Here is a 22837-nt window from a genome sequence, read left to right on the forward strand (position 1 = left end):
TGCCAGGATTATGTCACAGTCAGACCTCTGCCTTCCCTGATAGCAGAAACAAAAAAATTCAATCTCACTTTGTGCTTTGCTTTTATCAAGGGAGGAAGGGGGAAATCTGAATAGTGGCCCTGGGATGGTAGAAGCTAGGTGGGGCCAGCCTGTAATTTCTTCAGTGTGCTTCCTCTTAGTTACTGGGCCTTCCACCCTACCTTTGTCCCTATGATTCATACATTCAGCCTTGATTATGACCACAAGGCTTAGTCATATTAAGTTGAATACTCGGTGGTAGAATAACAGTAAGTACTGTATAACAGATGTGTTCTAGTCACTTTGCCTATGTTAACTAACTGATCCTTACAACGACCCTATAAAATAGGTATTAATATCCCCCGTTTTGTGAGGAGGAATCTAAAGCATAAAGTAACTTGTTCAAGGGTCTCAGCTGGTAAGTGGCACACCTGGAATTCATATGTAGGTGGTCTGGCTCTGGAAGCTGTGCTTTTACAGCTGGCTGTCCTGACTGAACTCAAATGGGGGGTAGAAAAGGGCTTGTGAGAGTGCCCCTGGAGACCCTTTCAGCTCAATCTAAAGCCCTCAGCTTTTACTCTTTTACAAGGGGCTCAAGATTAAGCCTGCCTGCCTTTTGCTGAAATCCCTGCCTCTTGCAGTGTTAATTCCCTTGGAGCTCTAACTCTTTAGAGAGAGACGATGAGTTAATTCTCAAATGAATTAGTAAACAAATAGGATCTTGAAGAAATACTGCTCATAAGACCTGAGAAATGGAGGTCCTGGGAAGGCTATGGATTCTTTCCTCCCATTTGTCCCTTGTATAGGTTAGTTCTGGCTTCAGCAATAATGTTAGACACTTGGATAGCATAGTTGTCTTTCCTATCATTGATACCTTTTGTTTTTTTAAAGCACCTATAATATTTTCTAAACCTACATAAATCCTTCTAGCATGTTAGATCAATGTGTACTCAGTCTAGTTTTCAAAGCCCCTCTTTGCTTTTAAAAATTTAAATTTAACTTAGTGAATAAAGGTCACCCAGGCCACCTTTTTTTATTCTCCCTTATCAGGTCCAAGAGTTGATACCTTAGAAGGTACAAGTATAGTAGTCCATCAGTATCTGAGAGAGATTAGTTTCAGGACATTCCCGTATATCAAAATCTGCGGCTGATCAAGTCCCTAATATAGATAAAATGGTGTAGTATTTGTATATAACCTATGCACATCATCCCATATACTTTAAATTTGCCAGGTGTGGTGGGTCATGCCCATAATCCTAGCGCTCTGGGAGGCTGAGGTAGGAGAATTGCTTGAGCTCAGGAGTTCGAGACCAGCCTGAGCAAGAGCGAGACCCCATCTCTACTAAAAATAGAAAAATTAGGTGGGTGTTGTGGTGCGTGCCTATAGTCCCAGCTACTTGGAGGCTGAGGCAGGAGGATCACTTGAGCCCAAGAGTTGAGGTTGCAGTGAGCTGTGATGATGCCACTGTAGTCTACTCAGGGCAACGGCAAAAAACTCTCGTCTCAAAAAAAAAAAGGAGGCCGGGCGAGGTGGCTCACGCCTGTAATCCTAGCACTCTGGGAGGCCGAGGCAGGAGGATCACTTAAGGTCAGGAGTTGGAGACCAGCCTGAGCAAGAGCAAGACCCCATCTCTACTAAAAATAGCAAGAAATGATTTGAACAACTAAAAATATATGGAAAAATTAGCTGGGCATGGTGGCACATGCCTGTAGTCCCAGCTACGCTAGAGGCTGAGGCAGAAGGATTGCTTGAGCCCAAGAGTTTGAGGTTGCTGTGAGCTAAGCTGACGCCACAGCACTCTAGCCAGGGCAAAAGAGCGAGACTCTGTCTCAAAAAAAAAAAAGGAAACCCATATACTTTAAATCATCTCCAGATTACTGATGACCTGATACAATGTAAGTGCTATGTAAATAGTTGTACTGTTATATTTTCTATTTTTTTCCTCACATATTTTCAATCCCTGGTTGGTTGAATCGGTGGATGTTGAACCAGCAGTACAGAGGGCCGACCATACTTTTTTCTCAAGAAAAATGAATTTTTGAGGAAGCTTCTGAGAGTATATAATTCCTAGAGTAGCCATTTGGGAGAAAAAAATGAAATTGGATCCCTACTTTATTTTTTTTATTTTTTTGAGACAGAGCCTCGCTCTGTTGTCTGGGCTAGAGTGCTGTGGCGTCAGCTTAGCTCACAGCAACCTCAAACTCCTGGGCTCAAGCGATCCTTCTGCCTCAGCCTCCCAGAGTGCTAGGATTACAGGCGTGAGCCACCGTGTCCGGCCTCTATTTCTTTTTTAAGAGAAAGGGTCTTGCAAAATTGCTCAGGCTGATCTTGAACTCCTGGCCTTGAGTGATCCTCCCACCTCAGCCACCCAAAGTGTTGGCATTACAGGTGTGAGCCAACCTGGCTGGATCCCCACTTTATTACAGCAAAATTAATTCCAGGCAGCTGAGAGCTTTAAATAGAAGAAAATGAAATCGTAAGAGTATTAGAATATTGTATTTAAAATGTGTCAGTGAGGGGTGGGAACCACATACAGAATTTGCATGGCAAAAAAACGGGAAGGAGAATGTTAGCAACAGCACGAGTTAATTTCCTTAAAGGACTTTTAGAACTTGGCAAGAAGAAAAGGCCTATAGAAAAATAGACAAGGTATAAATACCTCCAAATACATGAAAATTAATGACTAAAATATGAAGATATGCTTAACTTTTTTCATAGGGAAATATAAGCCAAGTTTGGTAAACACTTGCAATGGACATGCACATGGGTTGGGTTGAGTGTCAATTGGTAAACCTCATAAAAAGGGCAATTTAACCTGGTGATTCTACTGCTGGTTATTTATCCTACAGAACTGGTTACAAATATATGAAGTGGGATTGCAGCATTTCTCGTTGGTTGAGTCCATTTCAGTCAGGACCAGTACTGTTTGCCACAGGAAAATACTACTTTATCAACAGAATTCTGGTTAAATAGATCCATGAAAGTTCGAGGTTACAGTGTGCTATGGTCACACCACTGCAATACAGTCTGGGGGACAACAAGACCCTGTCTCTAAAATAGATCAATCCATGGAACATGCCACTGCAAGGAAAATGGGACAACTCCAAGGGCATTCATAAGGAACGGTCTTTATATATGAGCGAAAAGCAAATGAGAACAGTTTTTGGATACCAGATGTGCAATATTATATACAGTATTCTTAAGTAGAATATCTTCAGAAGGATATATAAGAGCTGGGCGTGGTGGCTTATGCCTGTAATACCAGGCCTTTGGGAGACTGAAGAGAGAGGATTACTTGAGGCCAGGAGTTTGAGACTGGCCTGGGCAACATAGTAAAGACCCCTGTCTCTACAAAATATTTTAAAAATTAGCCTGGCATGGTGGTGCACACCTGTAGTGCCAGCTACTCCGAGGCTGAGTCAGGAGGATTGCTTGAACCCAGGAGTTTGAGGCTGCAGTGAGCTATGATTGCACCACTGCACTCCAGCCTGGATGACAGGCCAAGGCCCTGTTTCTTTAAAAGAAAAAAAGGACACATAAGAAACTGGTAATGGTGGTTGTCCTAGGGAGGAACCAGTTGCTGGGGAATATGGGTAATACCTTTTGAATTTTGTACCATATGCGTTTATCAGTAAATACAATTTAAGATTAAGCAAAAACAAAATTTGCATTCAACCAGACTTGACCTCTGTCTTTTTTTTTTTTTTTTTTTTTTGGAGATAAAGTCTCCCTCTGTTGCCTGGGCTAGAGTGCCGTGGCGTCAGCCTAGCTCACAGCAACCTCAAACTCCTGGGATCAAGCAATCCTACTGCCTCAGCCTCCCGAGTACCTGGGACTACAGGCATGCGCCACCATGCCTGGCTAATTTTTTCTATATATTTTTAGTTGTCCAGCTAATTTCTTTCTATTTTCGGTAGAGACGGGGTCTCGCTTTTGCTCAGGCTGGTCTAAAACTCCTGAGCTCAAATGATCCTCCTGCCTCGGCCTCCCAGAGTGCTAGGATTACAGGCGTGAGCCACCACGCCCAGCCGACCTCTGTCTTCTGACAAATACTTGTATTGTTCTCATATCCTATTTTCTGAGGTATCTTTTCTCCACAATAAAATTGTGAACTCTTTTGGGACAAGAATCTGCATACCTAGGTGTTCAATAAATATTAGATTGACAAAAAGAACCCTCGGGTGCACTGTCTCATGTAATTCCTTCAAATTCCTCTCTGGACCTTTCAACCACAAAGTTGTATTATTGGGATCCCATTTGGATCTTGCCTAAGATCCGTAACTGTTCAGAGGGACCAGCTGGGTAGGAGAGGCTGGAAGTATGTCTGCATATCTGATCTTGATGTCTTGCTTACCAACCCAGTTAGGGATGACATACTCCCAATCTTTCTGATTCTTCTATTCTAACTTATGCTGGAATCTGGGTTAAGGGAAGCGGTCTCTTTAAGAACTGGTGTGGCGGCCCCGCCCTTGAAGGAGATCAGCTGAATCTGAGTCATGTGACTCTCTGGTGTGTGTGTGTCTCTCTCTCTTCCGCCAGCTGAAGTTGGGGCCGCATGTGCGGCCATGGCCAGGGATGCTGGGGTTAGGGGTCATCGTGCCCCCACCCCCATGCTTCTCTTGAGTCTACTTCTGTCTGCAGCCCCATTTGGCCTGCTGGGGGAGGAAACCCGCCAGGTGAGGGCTCTGGAACTGGAGCAATAGAGGTTTCAGGAAATGCTAACCTTACAGCGTGGCTAGAATCTGGGGCATCCAAAGGGTGGCGGTGGAGGGTGGCTGCCAAAAGGAGGGTGTTTCAACCAGGGAGAGGCGCGGAGGGACAGCCATGTGTTCTGGGACGGGATCGTGGAGTAGGGCAAATGTGAGGGTAAAGTCTGGATCCTAACACAGCCTTGGGTGACCTAGGTCTAGGCAAGTGTTGATTTTTTCTTCTTCCCAGCTCTGTGTCCTGACCTCCTCCTCATCAGGGTCAGGGCAGTCTTGGCTCTACACCCACCCCTCTTCTCCATCCCGCCACTGCCCTTTACCCCAGGATTCCCTTAGCTCCTTCTTTCCTAGACCCCCAAGGTCTAGGTAAGACCTTCTTACCTTTCCCCAGCATTTCCCAGACCCCCTGCCCCCAACCCTCAAGTTTCTCCTTTGCCTGTGTCTCTCCCTGATCCTGTTCCCTCCACCCTCCACTATTCCATGTTCCAGGTGTCTCTGGAGGTCATCCCTGGCTGGCTGGGTAACCCCCAGAACCTGCTTCATATCCGGGCAGTGGGCACCAATTCCACACTGCACTATGTGTGGAGCAGCCTGGGGCCTCCAGCAGTGGTGCTGGTGGCCACCAACACTCCCCACAGCACCCTGAGTGTCAACTGGAGCCGCCTGCTATCCCCTGAGCCTGATGGAGGCCTGATAGTGCTCCCCAAGGACAGCATCCAGTTTTCTTCTGCCCTTGTCTTTACCAGGGTGAGGAGGTTGGGGAGCTCCATGAAGAGTGCAGAGGAGGGAGTTCATCCCAGTCAGAGGGAGGAATTGAAGAGGGGGGGTGGGTGAAATAAATATGAGAGCCCTGGTGGTGGGGAAGGTGAGTGGGAGGGGTGATTCAGGAGAAAGCTAGATCAAGGTAAGCCCAGTTCCACCCCACCCCCACCTTCCAGCTGCTTGAGTTTGATGGCACCAACGTGTCCAATATGGCAGCAGAGCCCCCAGGAAAACCGTATCCTCCGTACTCCTTGGCCGAGTTCTCCTGGAACAACATCACTGACTCATTGGATCCTGCTACCCTGAGTGCCACATTTCAAGGCCGCCCCACACACGACCCTACCAGGGCTTTTGCCAACGGCAGCCTGGCCTTCAGGGTAAGGGATGGGGAATTAGAAGGAACTCAAAAGGCTGACCTATGAGGGCGGGAATTAATGATGGGGTGGCCCTCAACCACGAGCATCCAGCTGTTTCCCATATCTCCCATGCTTCCTTCCTAGGTCCAGGCCTTTTCCAGATCTGGCCGACCAGCCCAACCCCCTCGCCTCCTGCACACGGCAGATACTTCCCAGCTAGAGGTGGCCCTGGTTGGGGCCTCTCCCCAAGGAAACTGCTCCTTGTTTGGGCTGGAGGTAGCCACCTTGGGCCAGGGCCCTGACTGCCCCTCAATACAGGAGCAGCACTCTATCGACGATGAATATGCACCTGCTATCTTCCAGGTCAGGCTTCCAGTGGAGAGGCGGATGGGTGGGGAATGTAGGTGTGACTCGATTAGGACCTTACAGAATGGTTTGACCATTTACCATTTAGCAGCTCCTTTTAAGTGTGGACACTGTACTAATGAATCTGACCCAGTCACTGTCCCCCGTGGAGACAGAAGGCAGTATAGTATGAGTCATGCTCTGGCAGGTAGGGATCTGCAAGGCCTGGGGGCACTAAGGAGGGAGCTGAGTGCAAATTTGCAGGGCTGGAAAAGCACTCAGTGCCCACCCAGTCCAACTCTCCCCTTTTACAGAGGGAAGATTAAGGCCCTGCCTAGGACCCAGGACTCCTCTGCCCTTAGCACACTGCCTGTCAGTACTAGTGAGATGGAAGCTGGGAGAGGTGGGGAAGGGAGGGTTGGGCACAGGTTGGTCCTCACTCTGTCTTGTTTGCCTTTCTCCCCAGTTGGACCAGCTGCTCTGGGGCTCCCTCCCACCAGGCTTCGTGCAGTGGCGACCAGTGGCTTACTCCCAGAAGCAAGGGGGCCGAGAATCAGCCCTTCCCTGCCATGCTTCCCCTCTTCACCCCACCTTGGCATACCCTCTCCCCCAGTCACCCATTGTTCGAGCCTTCTTTGGGCCCCAGAACAACTTCTGTGCCTTCAATCTGACATTTGGGGCTTCCACAGGCCCTGGCTACTGGGACCAACACTACCTCAGCTGGTGAGATCCAGGGCCTGGCTGAGGGCCCGGGGGCTGAAGTGGAGGGCTGAGCCTCCCAGCCTTCCCTCCTAAGCCTACTTACGTCTCTCTCTCACTCTGCTTGGTCTAGGTCGATGCTCGTGGGTGTGGGCCCCCCTCCAATGGATGCCTTGTCCCCACTAGTCCTGGGCATCATGGCGGTGGCCCTGGGTGCCCCAGGGCTCATACTGCTGGGGGGAGGCCTGGTTCTGCTTCTGCGCCACAAGCAGTCTTCAGAGTACCAGTCCATCAATTGAGGCCCACTCTCTGGACGGAAGGACATTACTGGACCTGCCTTGCTGTGACAGACCTCTGGAGGTTGGAGGGTTAGTGTTCCAGCCGGCCCCTCCCCTCTCCCATCTTGCTTTTCTTAGACCCTCACAGACTAGCCTCAACTTCCTGGGGACCCCCAGGTGGGGCTTCCTTCGTACCTTGGGGAGGGGCCAGTGACAGGGGGTTATTGCTAAAGGAAGGAAAGAAGGGTCCCTTGGTGTTTCCTTCCTGTATACCCAACACCCCTGTTTCCTTTGGATGGGATTCGAGGCCTCAGTGAGAGGTCTTCTGACTGGCTGGCTGGCTGCCCTGGAGGGCAGGAAATAGACTTATTTTTTTCACAGGGCTCCAGTCTCTTAATGTGTGAATGTTGATGGGCTGGTTTGGAGCTGGTTCCAGGGAATGGAAGCGCTAAGTTTTTGTTTGAGACTCCATTTCCTCACCAGGACTTGTTCTCTCCTTCATGATGGAACCAAGCCTTCTGTCAGCCCTCCACCATGTGGAGCTGGAAGGTTTCTGTTGTAGTGTGAATCAAACAAGGAAGGGACGCTTGAGACCGGGGTACAAACTGGAAAAAAGAGCCAACAAAGACTGTGGTAGTAATTTATTCTTGCACATACACACTCACACTGGGTTAACGTCAGCCACTGTGCCTTCTAGCCACTCCCCAGCCACCACATGTGGGCACACGTTTGCGCACACACACACACACACACACACACACAGACACCACCCCCAACCCCTCTTGGGAGGCAGATTTCCCTGTCTACTCCTCTCTCCTGTGGGAGGGGTGTGACTTCTGGGCAGTTTAAAGGTGGGAAGTTAGAGAGGCCTAAATAGATTGGAAGAGAGAAGGCAGCAGCCAGGACTGGGGCAGCTATAATAGTCTTGAGTGAGGCTAAAGGGCCCTTATCGCCAGTCATGAGGGTCCTAAACCCAGACTCCCGAGGAAAGTTTTCACCAAACGTGGAAGTCCTATTTGATCTGATGCCCAGCCTCTATCCTTAGGCATGGGCAGTATTTCCAGTCTCCTTGAGGTCCTCTGCTTAGACAAATGACACAGAAATGGTCAGGGTTTTGGCTGTGGCCCTGCCACACAGAAAGCTGGGGGGAGTCTGGGGGGTGGGGCAGAGTCCAGCATTAGTGAGCCCTAATGGCCGTGGTGGGAGGCTGCTCAGCAAGGAACCATGCCTCTCCCCCGGTCCTGGCCCCTGCCCTCAGCATCCTTAAGGGATATGGGTGTCCACCTCTTTCCCTGCAAGAAAACTAAGGCCATCCTCTATGACTGTCCCAGGCCCCAAAGATGAAGGGCAGCCTGGCTAGGAAAGAGCTCTGATTGGATGGGCACCCTGTTGGGTCAGCTGAAGGGTTCCCCCTACCGAGTCCCAGGGCTGGGGGCAAAGTCCAGATCTGCAACCAGGTTCAGAGAAGTGTCCCGAGCCCACCCGGCTCGCCCCGCCCCGAGGCCGAGGGGGCGGAGCGGCTCAGCCCCAGGGGCGGGGCCTGTAGTCGGAGGCCGAGCGGGCGTGGTCTGGGTAGTCCAGGCGGCTCTCGGCGGCAGTGAGCATGCGCTCGGGCTCCACCGCGAACATGTAGTAGAGGTTCCACACCAGCATGGACAGCAGCGGCAGGAACGTCAGGCCGTACCCAAAGCCTCGGAAGGAGCGGCCCACGGCGAAGGTCAGCCAGTATATCAGCCTGTGGAGGCAAGAAAAGAGTCTGGCTCCTCTGAGGGAAGCGGTCAGCTGGTTGGCAATAGGCTGACGGTGGGGGAAATAGGGAGGCAGATGGGAGGGTGGATATGGCTGGTACTTCTGAAAATCGCCAAAGTTTACGCATTTAATATGTGCCAGGCACGGTGCTAATTGCTGTAAGTGAACTATTTAATTTTGCGTTCCCCACATCTCTATGAGGTTGAGTATACTATTCCCTTTCATTTATTTACTTTTCAAATTTTAATTAAAAAATTTTGAGTGGGCAGTATACATTTACATGGTTCCAGATTCAGTAAGTAGAGTAAAATATCTTCCTCCCTTTACTGATTCCCACCCTATTCTCCGCCCCCACCCACCCCCAGGCATACAACACTATGGCTTCTTGTGATTGGGTGATTTTTTGGCATATATGAGCAAAAAGTTTTGTTTTCTTTTCCCATTTTTTTAAGTATGGTAGCATACAATATAGAGTGCTCTGCATGTCGATTTTCCCCCCATTTAATATATCTTGGAGATCATTTTACATCGGATATAAAGTTTTCTCATTCTTTTACAGTTGCATTGTGTTCCATTGTATTTATTTTTATTTTATTTTATTTATTTTTTTTTTTTGAGACAGAGTCTCACTCTGTTGCTTAGGCTAGAGTGAGTGCCGTGGCGTCAGCCTAGCTCACAGCAACCTCAAACTCCTGAGCTCAAGCAATCCTCCTGTCTCAGCCTCCCGAGTAGCTGGGACTCCAGGCATGCACCACCATGCCCGGCTAATTTTTTCTATATATATTTTTAGCTGTCCATATAATTTCTTTCTATTTTTAGTAGAGATGGGGTCTCGCTCTTGCTCAGGCTGGTCTCGAACTCCTGAGCTCAAACGATCCGCCCACCTCGGCCTCCCAGAGTGCTAGGATTACAGGCGTGAGCCACCGCGCCCGGCCCAATCCATTGTTTTTATTTTACAGTTTTGCAGATGAAGAAACTAAGATTCCAAAGGGGTTAAGTAAGACTGGTCCAAGGTCACACATCTGAAAAATAGCAAAGCCATGATTTGAACCCAAGCCTGTTCATCACCCCCTCTTCTGCCATTTTAGAGCAGTAGAAGGACAGAGGAGAGTAAGGAAGGCAGCTTCAAGAGGGCTTGAAGCCCAGAGGAATGGGTCAACCACAACCAAATTTCTCCACTTGGAAAACTCATTCAAAATCCACACCCTGCCAGGCACAGTGGCTTGAGGCTGTAATCCCAGCTACTCAGGAGGCTGAGGTGGGAGGATTTCTTGAGCTCAGGAGTTCAAGGCTTTGCAGCTATGATCAGGCCACTGCACTCTAGCCTGGGCAATAGGGCGAGATTATGTCTCTAAAGAAATAAAATAAAATACACACCCTTCAATGGAAGGAGGGGGAGGAACTTCCTCTTAATACATGAAGGACCACTTATTACATAATTGACATGCCTCTACTCTTTTTACCTGCAAAAGGGAGGGAAGAGGGAGTAACTGCTGCTCCTCTACTGTACCAGGAAGCAGCATGGCATAGTAAGAGTGAACTCTTACCACAGTGCCAGATTGTTTTGTTTTTTTTTTCCTGGTGCCAACAGTTAAAGCTGAAGTGTCAGATTGTTTTAAGCACTCTACATAAATTAACTCATTTAATCCTCACAACTCCATTTTACAGATGGTGAAACTGAGGCACAAATTGCTTAAGAAACTTGCCCATGGTAGAGAAGAAAGGACCCTGGATGGTAGAGGCAAGGGACCTGGATTCTAGGCCTACCACTGTTGCTGACTAACCTGATCAGCTTTTCTCCCCCAATCTGCTGTGGTTTCCTCTCTCTAAAATGGGAAGTCTGGGCCGGGTGCAGTGGCTCACAGCTGTAATCCTAGCATTGGGAGGCTGAGGTGGAAGGATTGTTTAAGCCCAGGAGTTTGAGACCAGCCTGGCAATAGCAAGACCCCGTCTCTACAAAATACAAGAAAATTAGCCTGGCATGGTGGTGTGCACCTGTGGTCCCAGCTACTCAAGAGGCTGAGATTGGCTAGGCGTAGTGGCTCACGCCTGTAATCGTAGCACTCTGGGAGGCCGAGGCGGGAGGATCATTTGAGCTCAGGAGTTCGAAACCAGCCTGAGCAAGAGCGAGACCCCGTCTCTACTAAAAAATAGAAATTAGCTGGACAACTAAAATATATAGAAAAAATTAGCTGCACATGGTGGCGCATGCCTGTAGTCCCAGCTACTCGGGAGGCTGAGGCAGAAGGATTGTTTGAGCCCAAGAGTTTGAGGTTGCTGTGAGCCAGGCTGACGCCATGGCACTCTAGCCAGGGTGACAGAGCGGGACTCTGCCTCAAAAAAAAAAAAAAAAAAAAAAGAGGCTGAGATTGCTTGAGCCCAGAAGTTTAGGTTGCAGTGAGCTGTGATGACGCCACTGTACTCTAGCCAGGGCAGCAGAGCGAGACCCTGTCTCAAAATAAATAAATAAATAAATAAATAGAATAAAATGGGAAGTCTGGACCAGACAATTACTGAGTCTTCCTTTAGCTCCTTGCTGCTCCTTACTGTGTAAGCTAACTTCTATCTGAGACCAGTGTTCCCCACAGACAGAGATGGGAGTCTCAGTTACCTGAATAGAAACATATTTATCTTGGCAAAATCTACTGGGAGAAAATACAAGGCTGCATAATGGTCAGGAAGGAGGCTGGTGAGATAGCCAATCAGTCTACTATACTGCAATCAGAAGTGACAGGAAGACTAATTTTAGCTCAATAGGAAGAATGTTTTAGCAATTAAAGCAACCTGGAATCCTGTATTGAAAGTAAGAAGAGGAAATGTGTTAGGGAAAAATGGAAGACGTACACTTGGGTTCAGAAATTCAAAGGAGCCTTCTGGGTTTTATCAGTAGTTCACATGAAAACACCCCTAAGGATTTAGGTGACAGCAAACTCTGAATGAAAGGAGAGTAAGGACGCTGCCATGAGAGCCAATGTGGCCTTGGTTTGTAGGAAGAGGACAGCACCCTTGGACTAGGGCCTCCCCATTGACAAGAGGAAGAGAAGAGCAGTACCCTCAACCAGCCCCTTCCCACTGTGAAGCAGGAAAATTTTCTGCCCAGAGGGGAGAAGCCAGGACAGTGAAAGGAGGAGGGCGATTTAACAAAGTAGAGACTAGGGGAGTGGGGGGAATTGAGGGCTGTTTCCACATATCTGAATTTGTCCTAGGCAATTCTGGAGGGCAGAGACAGGGCAGAACCACAATATAAAGAACTTTCTAACAATAAGGACCTTAAGAAACTGAAACATATTGCTTTATATAAAGAACTGAGCATTTGATCACAGGAGGTGTTCAGCTAAAGGCCAAAAAAGCTACCTGACCAGGGTGCCACAGAGTGGCTGCAATGGGTGCATTGATTTAGATGACCCCTGAAAGCCTTCCAGTTAGACAGTGGTATATGTGTCTCTGAAATCAACTTCCTACGGGAAGACATAAAGCTGACCTCCTGCTACCAGGTGAGGTAAAGCGCAAGAGAGAAAGTGGACTCATCTCTCCAGGGCACACATTTGGGCCAGTGTAGACTCCAGAAAGCCTCTGACCCTAGCTCTCCAAACATTCAGATTCCTGGGTCCTCTAGTATCATCACCTCTCCCGTCCCCCACCCCCAGCCCCAACTCACCTGGAGATGGCAAAGAGACCAGTGAGCAGAGGGAGCAGCTTGAGGGCATCCTGGGGCAGGTAGGTGGAAAGCACGGCCAGGTTGAAGAAGTAGAGGATGAAGAGCTGGACCGACTGGGACACATATCGCCGGTGGATCTCCACCTCCCGCCGTGGCTCCCCAAAGGGCCGAAGAGCAGAAAAGCATAACAGGCTCAGCCCATACACCAGGAGCCCTGGGTGGGGTTGGGGAACACAGGGTCAGAATAGGCAGGAGGGTGCAAGAGGCTGTAAGCTGGGGGCAGGGTTCGTGGTGGATGGTGCACAGGAATGGGCTATCTACATAGTGGGGTGAAGGTGGTCCTGGGAGGAGATGGGTATGCAGAGGGGCAGGGTGCAAGAGGCCCTGAGGGGCCCAGGCCGAGTGAAGGGAAGCCAGGCAGGCCCTGCCCGCCTCAAGTCCACTTCCCAGATGCTCCCTTTCTTCTCACGGGGCCCAGGCTCACCCAGGATGATGGGGAAGGTGGCAAAGACCCCACAGCGCAGCGTGTAGACCAAGCGGGAACTCATGGTGGGCAGCCGTGGGGCATCAAAGGGCAGGAAGGCGTATGCCCCGTACAGTAGGCAGGGACAGAGGATGAGTGCAGCTCCCACAGAGGCCACAGCCCTCAGCCCCTCACGGCCTCCACAGATCCCACAGCCACCACAGGAACGGCCAGGCGGCCTCACCACTGCCTCGGCCCACTTGCACTCAGGGGGCTCGGGGTGGGTGACCCGGGTGGGCAGGAAGGTCCGGTGCTCGCCCTCGCCCGCCTCACAGCGCACAATGAGGTCTTCCTGGGGCCGCCGCTCAATGCACTGTAGGTCGATGGGCACGAAGGCACGGGCTGCCTTCTCAGGCAGCAGGTTGGCATCATCTTCGGGCAGCTCCTCTAGCTTGGTAGTGGGTTCTGACTTAAGGGGCTCTGGCTCAATGTCCCGCCAGCCAGGGGGATCCAGGAATGGAGCGCTGGGCTGGGGGCCAGTCCCCCAGGGCAAGGTGGCAGCCTCGCTTACTGTACTATCCAAACCATCCTCGGCCCCCTCTATGGCGGTGGGAGACCCAGCTGAAGACTCCATTCTGAGGGACTCAGCCCCGGGGGACTCTCCCCCACCTTCCCCTTCTGGCTGCCGGCCATTGGGGACCAAGGCCTCAGGTGGGCTCTTCTCCGGGGCCTCAGACCCCTTCACTTCCAGCAGGGCCAGGCTCTCAGGTTCTGTCATCCTGGAACCTCTGTTCTGGGGTCTACCACAAGGTCATGTCATCCTGGAGGGAGGAGATGAAAGCTGTTAGAAACCCCTGTCTTCTGGCCCATAGGACGGGTTGACAGAACTGGAACTCTCCAGGGCAACTGGCCTTATGGGCTTTAGCTCCTTCTAGAACCTTAGAGAGAACACGGTGCAGAGGAAGGTGTTGAAACAGGGAGGTGGAGGGAAATGAGCTGCTGAAATGGAGGCAGCCTTTCAACATCAAATGCCGCCCAGCAGGAGAAGGTGAGTCAGGGGGCACAGGCCCTGGCAGCTGTGACCTCAGTCAGTCCCCACCCACGCCTTCTACCCCCTCCACCAAAACCCCTGGAGTCATGGCCACCCTAATGCAGGAATGGGAGGAAGAGGAGGTGTCTACAACTTTGCCAAGAGTTTCTTTCCCACCAAGAATCTTCTTGTGGACAGAGAAGTTGCCCCTCCACCATCCCATTTCCCCTTCTTTCTGCAGATCTTCGCCTGGAACCCTCCTGGCAACTGATACCAGTGATCTGCCCACAGATCTGTCCCAAGGAGCTGAGTTGCAGAGTACCCTGTCCTTTCATCAGTACTTGGTCAGTTTCCAAACTCCTCACTAGCCCACCTCATCCATCTCCGCAGGGCCTGGGTCTGTTCATTCTGACTTTTAGGTCTAATCATGGCTGTTTCCCATGCCTTCTCTCCTGTTTTTCTCCCCTCCCTGCCACCCTCCACCTCACGGCTTCTGGATGGGGCTGATTCCCCTCCCTTGTCTCCTCAAAGGCCCTCCTACCCTTGCCATTTGGACCCATGACACCCTCTTACTTTTCATCTGGAGAGAGGCGAAGGGTCCCCAGTGTCCGGGAAGGAGCTGCCCAGCTCCCTGCTAGCTCTGTAAGTATTTCTCTCCGTCTCCCTCCCTTTACCTGTGTCTCCAAACCTGTCTGACCAGAGCAGGTGGGGCCCAGATTAAAGGGGAAGGCCCCGCCCTGCTGAATCTGCCGACAGAAAAAGCACTGGAGGAGGACGTCATCCTTTCTGAAAGTGGGGCTGCAGGTGGATATAAATGCAAGTTCATATTCTAGGCACCTGGAATGCTTAAGAACTCCCAGCCCAGGAAAGCAGAGGGGAAAGAGTGGGTTTGTGCACCAAAGGGTGCTTGGTGTAGGTTGGGAGACCCAGAAAAGAGATGGAATTTGTATACTTATTCATTCAGTAAATATTTATTGAACATCAGATTTTATTTTATTTTTTTCTTTTTTCTTTTTCTGTCGAACATCAGATTTTAGATAGGCACAGACACAGAAAAGAACAAAATGACAGTCAAGGTTTCTGCCCTCCAGGAGCTGATGTTCTATTGGGGTAACATAATAAAGAAGTCTAGCAACTAAATCACCAGACAATTTCAGTAGGGAAGACCACTTTGATAAAATGATATTTGAGCTGAGACCTGAAGGGAAATCAGGAGTATGAGTGTTTCAGACAAAGGAATAGCAAGTAAAGCCTAACGGATGGGAAAGACTTAGGCTGTTTCAACAACAGAAAGAAGGTGGGTGGCCAGAGCCAGGAGCATAGTGGTAGAAGGCAAATTTATGTTCCTGTTACAATGTGTACAAAGGCACAAAAACCCCTTGCTTTTTAGCTCAGGTTTAAGGGTAAGAGAGCAATAGGAATCCAAGTTAAACAAGAGGTGATCTTTCCAATGTGAGGATCAAGGGTCAGAAATGTGAGGGAGGGCCGGGCGTGGTGGCTCACGCCTGTAATCCTAGCACTCTGGGAGGCCGAGGCGTACAGATCATTTGAGCTCGGGAGTTTGAGACCAGCCTGAGCAAGAGTGAGACCCTGTCTCTATTAAAAAAAAAAAAAAATAGAAAGAAATTAGCTGGACAACTAATATATATATATAATTAGCCAGGCATGGTGGCACATGCCTGTAGTCCCAGCTACTTGGGAGGGTGAGGCAGGAGGATCGCTTGAGCCCAGGAGTTTGAGGTTGCTGTGAGCTAGGCTGACGCCAGGGCACTCTAGCCAGGGCAACAGAGTGAGACTCTGTCTCCAAAAAAAAAAAAAAAAAAAAAGAAAAAAGAAAGAAATGTGAGGGAGTAGTTTCTCATTCCTATGAGACCTTATACCTAAAGTCATTTGAGCTTTGCGAGGGCAGGGACGGTGTCTAGCTTGATCATCTCTGTGTCTCCAGAATCAAACACTGTGGCTGGAAGACAGCAGGAATTCAATAAATGTTTGCTAGGCTGGTGAGAGATGGACATATAAGCGGGAAATCTTTGGGAGGAGCTGAAGGGCAGAGGCGCTCGTACGAGAGTCATGTCTTCCAAGGCTTTCGTCCTATATGATGCTTAAACCTTTCCAAGGAAACTTTCACATGCATTTTTTTGTTTGTTCAAATGATGGGGAAAAGGGAGAACTGGAGTCATTCTCACCGGTAACCTGAAAGAGGCTTGGCTCAAATGAGGGAAGGGGGCGGTGACGGAGCAGAAGGATGGACCAAATGACCACTACAGCACAAAGCAACGTCACGCTCCTAACTGTGAGCGCACCTGCCCCGATACACTTTAGCTTCGGCCGCCTCATTGGGTCCACTGTCAGGTTTTTGACAGCTTTGCCAATAAAGTTTTACGCAAGGGCTTGGAGAAGCCGGAAAGAGGCCAATCTGCCCAGAGTTAGTTCTGGCAACTTCCCGGGAGGGAAAACTAGTTTCGCGAGATTTGGTAGCAGCAAGCCACTGGCCCGCAACTGTGCGGCTGGTATCGCGAGATTTGGCAGGCAGAGGAGGAGCTGTCGCGGGCAGCCGCCTCACAGCGATGGCGGCCGAGCAGGGCCGGCGGCGGTGGCGGCTGCGGCTCCGGCCGGAGACGGCAGTGGTAGCGGTAGTGGTGGGTGGCGGGGGCCTGTGACCGGGAACTGCCCCCGGACCCGGGCACCATGAGCCAAGGCCCCCCCTCAGGGGAGAGCAGTGAGCCCGAAGCAAAGGTCCTCCATACTAAGCGGCTTTACCGGTGAGAGGGGCCAGGGCGTGAGTGCAGGCGCCGAGGGAAGTGGGGGGACGGCAAGGGGCGGGGCCTTATGGACGGGCGGGCGGGGCCCGGGTGCCCGGCGGGGGTGCCAGCGAGGAAGGAGGGTGCAATTTTGGAGGAGGGCGCAGGGCACCGTAACCCGGGCTGGAGCTGAAAGGAGCAATTGGGTGGATGGGAGGTTTGGAGAGAAGCACGTGGAGGAATCTCCTCCGCAGTGAGCTTGGGGCGGCACGAAGCTTTGCGGAGTTGGGGTAATGGTGTGGGAATTGGGGCTGGAAAGATTGGGTAGGTGAGGTGGCGGTCACAGATGGAGAAAAACCTGGAAGGGAACGGTGCTTAGAACTCTGTAGGATTTACTGGGAAGAGTCCTGGACGAAAGTCAAGAGAGCCTGGTTCAGGTCCTTGCTTTGCCCCTCTCTCACTGTATGACCTTGGGCCTCAGTTTCCTTATGCTTAAAAGGAGAGATTTGAATTGAATGTGCTCTTATGTCCCATACAGCTCTAATTTTTGCGGGTCTGAATGAGAAGAAGGGAAGCTAGAAGACTAACTGTGTTGGCCTGGAGAGCCATGAAGGCCTTTGGGTCCAGAGTGTTCTTAGGACAAGGGAGCCCATTTCAGGGCACCTGGGGACTCCTAAGTCCTGCCTTCCTCCCAGCCTCATGACTACAGTCTCTTGCCAGGCAACTTCCATTCCTGGTTTCTGATTTCCATAGTGCCACCCACACTCCTCAAGTCACATCTTCAGTCCTTCAGCCCTCTGTTGGGAACAGGCCAGTAGGAGCTCCTCCCACCCTGGGTGGAGGATTTTTTTGTGTAGGTCAACTAGAACATGGGCTCCAGAACTAGATCAAAATAGGCTGCAACATAGAGATTAAGATGAATTTTCTGCCTTCTAGTAGGGAGTGAGGTTTGGGGTTTTCATTTCGCTCAGTCTATATAGAACAGGGTGTTTGCATGAGAAGACTACCCTCAGAGCCTTGGGCCTCATCTTGGCAGTGAAAGAGTCAAGAGCATATTGTCTTTTCCTCCTTGAGCAGACATCCTGCCTGTTCTGGCTTTGTAAGCTAGAAGGCAGAGGGGACTATAGGCTGCTCCAAAAATAGAAAAGTGATCCAATCCAGCAGCCCCTGAGCTCCCACTGTGGGATGCCCCAAGCAGTCCCCAGGCGGGTGAGGAGTTGTCTGGGGGTGGCACGTGTGCCTCATCATGCTGCTGAGTGTCAGTGCCGCCTGTCAGACAGAGCGTGGGCAGTGTCTGCAATGTTCCTTACTTGTTTCTAGCTTTTGGGACTGGCTCTGGTCATCCTAATTGTCCTCAAATCTAGTTCTTTCTCAAATCAGTCACAGAACTGACTGACCTGAGCTGGCATGTATGCCTAAATGGCTTACCTGTGTGAACATGGGTATCTGCCTGTAATTGTGTGTTGTTGGCTTTGAGTAGGGTAGGAATTTGAGGCAGCCAGTCTCTGTTTTTATTATTTATTATAGCAATGGTGATTGGTGGAAGGAACTGGGAGAAAGGTCTGATTTCTCTCCCCAAATAATTATATTGTTAGACTATAGACTTGTCACCCTGAGCTTCATAAATTTGGGAAACTGCCACACCTTGCTGTTTACAGATATGAGATTCTGAAATGTTTTAAGCCAGTCAGAAAAGAAGGCAGCAGGAGAAAGGATGCTGTTAGGGACACAAGCACCAATTAGTTAATTAGGCCAATTAATTAGTTACTTGTTTTTAAAAATATTTTTATTTTTTTAACACTGTGCTAGGCCTGGAATTATAGTAGTGAATGAAACACAAGACTAGTTTTTGTAGTTTTTGTTCTAAAGGCAATTATAGTTTAGTGGAGGAGCTTATAGTCTGATGGAAAATGGAGGAAAAATGTGCTGAGCCCGCTCAGATTTAAGCATTTGCCATTAGAACTTCCCAGAGTAGTGGTTATTAACCTGTTTTTGGATTGAGAATCTAAGGAGGGCTCTGGAGCCTGTCCATAAAAATACACACACTCCCATTAGACCTGTCCATGGCACTAAAGTTAAAAGCTCTGCCCTGGGGACTAAGCTGGCATAGAATAAATCACCAATGCTGCTCCTGGCATGGAGGGCCAGGCTGCTAAAAGGGCCTGGCTCCCATTTCTAGGGCGCCCAGAAGGTGATTGGAAAAGTGCTGAGCTCTCCACATTGCCTGTAAGAAGGCCTCAAATACCACCCCACTCAGCTGGGTGCTGGCAGTCACTTTGCCTTGTACAGGGCAGCTTTAGTGATGAGCCACTACTACCACAGGGTGTTGGCCAGCTGTGGCCCACCTTCCCTGGCCCAGGAGCACATCTTGGTTTGTTCTGGAAATCATTACTCCCTGTCTTTTGTTGGTTTTATGTCCACAGCTGTGCCTGATGCACCTGTTCTTATAGCTGCTGCCTGGTGTCCTCTGGGTTTTACCCTTCTAGATATGACACCTACCTCTGGGACTTTTTGGCTATTCATTATAGAGTTTCTGTGGCTTTTTCTTTGCTGTAATGATAGACTTACTTCTTAGTGTCTGGAGTTTCCCCCTCAGCCTTATTACAAGAAGGATGGAGACTAACACTTGTTGAACGCTCTCTGTGTACCAGGCACTATCTTGGGTGCTTAATGCATTAGCTAGTATGACTTAATCCTCAGAAAGTAGATGGTAATATTCCCATTTTATAGTTGGGTGAACTGATACGTAAGGAAGTTAAATATTTTGCCCAAGACCACATAGCTGGTAAGAAGTAGAGCTGGGATCTGAACCCAAGCAGTCTGGTTCCAAGTCTACACTCTTAACCACTATGCTAAATAGTTTCTTCAGCAGAATCCAGGAGACCTTACAACTAAGCAGCTTAGGAGTTCCCTCTACTTTCCCATACCCCACAATTCCAAAGCAGAATTTTATACTAGGAATGCCTTTCCTTTATGTCAGAGATAATAAGCCCTTACATAATAATAATTCACTCGTTCCATTATTATTTATTGATTGTTTACCATATACCAAAACTGTACATAAATTATTTCATTTAATCTTAACAACAATTCTCTGAAGTAGCTGCTGTTATTGTCTCCATTTTTATTGACTTGATAACTAAGGCTTTAAAATGTTAGGTAATTTGCCCAAAGTCACAGAGTTAGTAAGACACAACCAGGGTTCAAATCCTAGATTTTGTGCCTGGCATCACAACCTGCGATCTTTGCATTAGGAGAGTCTACCCTCCCATGTTACAGAGTTTCTCTGCCTTGACACTGTTGACATTTTGGGCAGGGTAATTCTTTATTGTGGTAGGCTGTCCTGTGCATGATAGGGTGTTGAGCAGTACCCACTAAATGCCAGTAGCAGCCCCTTTTCTCCCCAGTTGTGACAACCAAAGATGTTTCCATCATTGCCAAATGTCCCCTCGTGGAAGGAGAGTGCTGTATCAGGATGGAGACTGTTCGTCTTGTTTTGTACAGAGCTCAGCTTCCAGCCTTCTCCTGGAAGGCTTCTCTTAGAAAGGCTTCTCCTCACCTCTAATTCTTTAGCTTTTTCTCTATAATCGGTGTCCTAAGCATCCTGGTAGACCACGCACGTGGCTCAGGGGTTGTTTGCCTGTATTTCCCTGCAGGGCTGTGGTGGAGGCTGTGCATCGACTTGACCTCATCCTTTGCAACAAAACCGCTTATCAAGAAGTGTTCAAACCAGAGAATATTAGCCTGAGGAACAAGTAAGCTGGAGACTCTAAACCACAGATCCTTATTGTTTCCCTGCCCGTTTCCACCAGAAACCCTGTCAGTTACATAAACACAAGTTCTCTCTTAGCTCATGGGGCCATAATGGACTGTGAAGTCTCTGGCCTTCCTAAGAGAGGAGATGGGGATCCCTCACTCCATCTGCAGCTTCTATGTCAAATAAACTGGTGCCATAAGAATGGCATCTGTGTTGAGGGAGTTGGCAATACTGCAAAATGAAGGGAAAGGAGGGAATAAAAAGCAGAGAAGGGAGCAAAGGGTGCAGGAGAAAAAGACATGAAGATTATTAAAATTCTTACTGATTCCTGCTTCTATCTTTTGGGGCTCCCACTGCCTTCTTAGACTGCTGTTGTCCTGGGTTATATTGACCCTGGATGTCTCTTGGGAAGCACAGAGATCTGTTGGTGGGGTTATTGGCACATGACTCCTTCCCCTTAATTCTGTGTCCCCCACCAAGGGATGGTTGGTCTGTCTCATGCTCCCCTACCACCCTCCCAGGCTGCGTGAGCTCTGCGTCAAGCTTATGTTCCTGCACCCGGTGGACTATGGGAGGAAGGCTGAGGAGCTGCTGTGGAGGAAGGTATACTATGAAGTTATCCAGCTTATCAAGACTAACAAAAAGGTAAGGGGAGATCCTAGAACTTGGGAAGAAACTTGTCTAAAGAGGGGAAGCCAAGGATGTAAGAGATAGCTAGGAAAGTGGGCCCAGAGCATTGTTGGAAGTAGGAGAGCCAAGGAAGAGATGGCAGAAAGGAGGGAGGAAGTTAAACGTAATTAGGATTGGAGAAGGAGAAGAGCCTGGTCCCAGATGGGAAGACCAGAGAGGTAGATCTAAGGGTGTGAGGGTAACTTGTGAGTGAGAGGAGATATAGATGGAGTTTCAGAGCTAAGGAGATACGTTGATTTCCTCAGTGAGATGAACAGGGTAGGGAGGGGAGAGTGGGACTCTGAGCTTTTTGCTTAGCCAACCCCTTTCCTTTCCCAAACTCTAGCACATCCACAGCCGGAGCACTTTGGAATGTGCCTACAGGACACACTTGGTTGCTGGTATTGGCTTCTACCAGCATCTCCTTCTCTACATCCAGTCGCACTACCAGCTGGAACTGCAATGCTGCATCGACTGGACCCATGTCACCGACCCCCTCATAGGTCAGTGAAACCTGAAAGGAGGACTTGAGCAGGCTCTTATTCCTCCACCTCTGGCCTTATCCCTCAGGGTTCATGTAGCATGTGACCTAGGCAGGTAGAGTTTCCAGCAAGACCTACAAATGGTTCATGAAGTTTGGATTTATCCATACAATCATGTGAATTAGGGTAAAGATCTCAAGGAAAGAGATTCCTGGGACTGTGGACTGATGCAGAGGCAGGGGGAGGGACAGAAGGATCTAGAGTAGGTCTTGCACTGGAAGAGGGTATTCATAATATTTCTTTTCTTCTCTTAGTTGAATTTGGCCGGCACTGTTTCTTTTGACTTTAGAGATTGTTTCCCAATGTTTGATGAAAGTATTGAAATCTTTAGAAACGTTGGGAAAATTGTGGATAGTCTTTCAAGATAGTGCAAATCTCTTTTCTGCAAACTGAGTTACTGCCAGCTACAGTTAATCCTTTTCTAGTTAGTAGTTTTCTCTTCAGTTCAGCCACCCTTTAGAGCTCCTTCCCCAGCTCTCCTTGCTCTCTGTGTCCCCTTTCTCCCCCTATATTCATGCCCCTGTCCCTCACCAGGACAGATATTCTAGGTAAGAGATGGAGGTTGTGTCCATGCCACCACATGGCAGCATTCTCTGGCCAGAAGCAGAGTGTCTGGGTTTTATGCATTTTACAACATTATCCAAAAACAAAACAACATTATTCTAAGACCGTGTCCATAGGCTTTACCAGATTGCCAGAGGGGTCCACATAGCTCAGAAAAAAGATTACTTCAAAGGATCAGTTCCTCAAACCACTTTAGTTTTTCTCTTCATTAATGTTTTCTCCATTCAGCCAACTGCCAAGTGTCTGTAGAGAACATTAGGAAGGGCTTCTCAGAATGGGAGCTGTACACCTAGGAGAGAGGCTGTAAGGTGGAGTGGGTAAGAGGATGGTCTCTGAAGCCTCTTGGATGTTGGCTCTGCCACTCACCAGCTGTGTGACTTTGATTTCTTCAACTGTAAAATGGGAGTAATAAGGGTAACCTCATAGGGTTGCTGTGAGGATTAATTAATTTTAATACTATAGAACACTTAGACCTGGCACGTGGGAAAACTGCCTCCCA

General features: G+C 49.2%; 3 protein-coding genes across 8 annotated transcripts in view; 2 read left to right on the forward strand and 1 right to left on the reverse strand.

Moving 5' to 3' along the window:
- Positions 1-4546: 4546 nt before the first annotated feature.
- On the forward strand, positions 4547-7559 carry GLMP (glycosylated lysosomal membrane protein). Of its 4 annotated transcripts, none has more exons than XM_069478585.1 (6): positions 4547-4695; positions 5215-5472; positions 5664-5864; positions 5988-6206; positions 6802-6911; positions 7021-7559. In XM_069478585.1, exons 1-6 carry the CDS (start codon positions 4585-4587, stop codon positions 7184-7186), a joined length of 1065 nt encoding a protein of 354 aa, XP_069334686.1. In that variant the 5' UTR covers positions 4547-4584; the 3' UTR covers positions 7187-7559. The 4 variants fall into 4 exon arrangements, with proteins under 4 accessions (XP_069334686.1, XP_069334685.1, XP_069334688.1 ...); XM_069478584.1 differs by having other exon boundaries at positions 6655-6911; positions 7021-7555; XM_069478587.1 differs by lacking the exon at positions 6802-6911.
- Positions 7560-8668: 1109 nt separating this feature from the next.
- On the reverse strand, positions 8669-14699 carry TMEM79 (transmembrane protein 79). Its single transcript, XM_069478589.1, has 4 exons — positions 14639-14699; positions 13057-13856; positions 12573-12786; positions 8669-8900 (listed from the first exon to the last, which is right to left on the reverse strand). Exons 2-4 carry the CDS (start codon positions 13811-13813, stop codon positions 8687-8689), a joined length of 1185 nt encoding a protein of 394 aa, XP_069334690.1. The 5' UTR covers positions 13814-13856; positions 14639-14699; the 3' UTR covers positions 8669-8686.
- A 1909-nt stretch (positions 14700-16608) lies between these two features.
- Positions 16609-22837, forward strand: part of SMG5 (SMG5 nonsense mediated mRNA decay factor) — a 28873-nt gene continuing 22644 nt past the window's right edge. For all 3 annotated transcript variants that reach the window (XM_069480399.1, XM_069480401.1, XM_069480400.1), the window contains exons 1-4: positions 16609-16827; positions 20463-20561; positions 21085-21208; positions 21579-21735. In XM_069480399.1, coding sequence (XP_069336500.1) covers positions 16754-16827; positions 20463-20561; positions 21085-21208; positions 21579-21735 — 454 coding nt within the window. In that variant the 5' untranslated portion in view covers positions 16609-16753. The remainder of the gene's footprint in view (positions 16828-20462; positions 20562-21084; positions 21209-21578; positions 21736-22837) is intronic.

The sequence above is a fragment of the Eulemur rufifrons genome, chromosome 8 (genome assembly GCF_041146395.1).
Source record: "Eulemur rufifrons isolate Redbay chromosome 8, OSU_ERuf_1, whole genome shotgun sequence".
Lineage (NCBI taxonomy): Eukaryota > Metazoa > Chordata > Mammalia > Primates > Lemuridae > Eulemur > Eulemur rufifrons.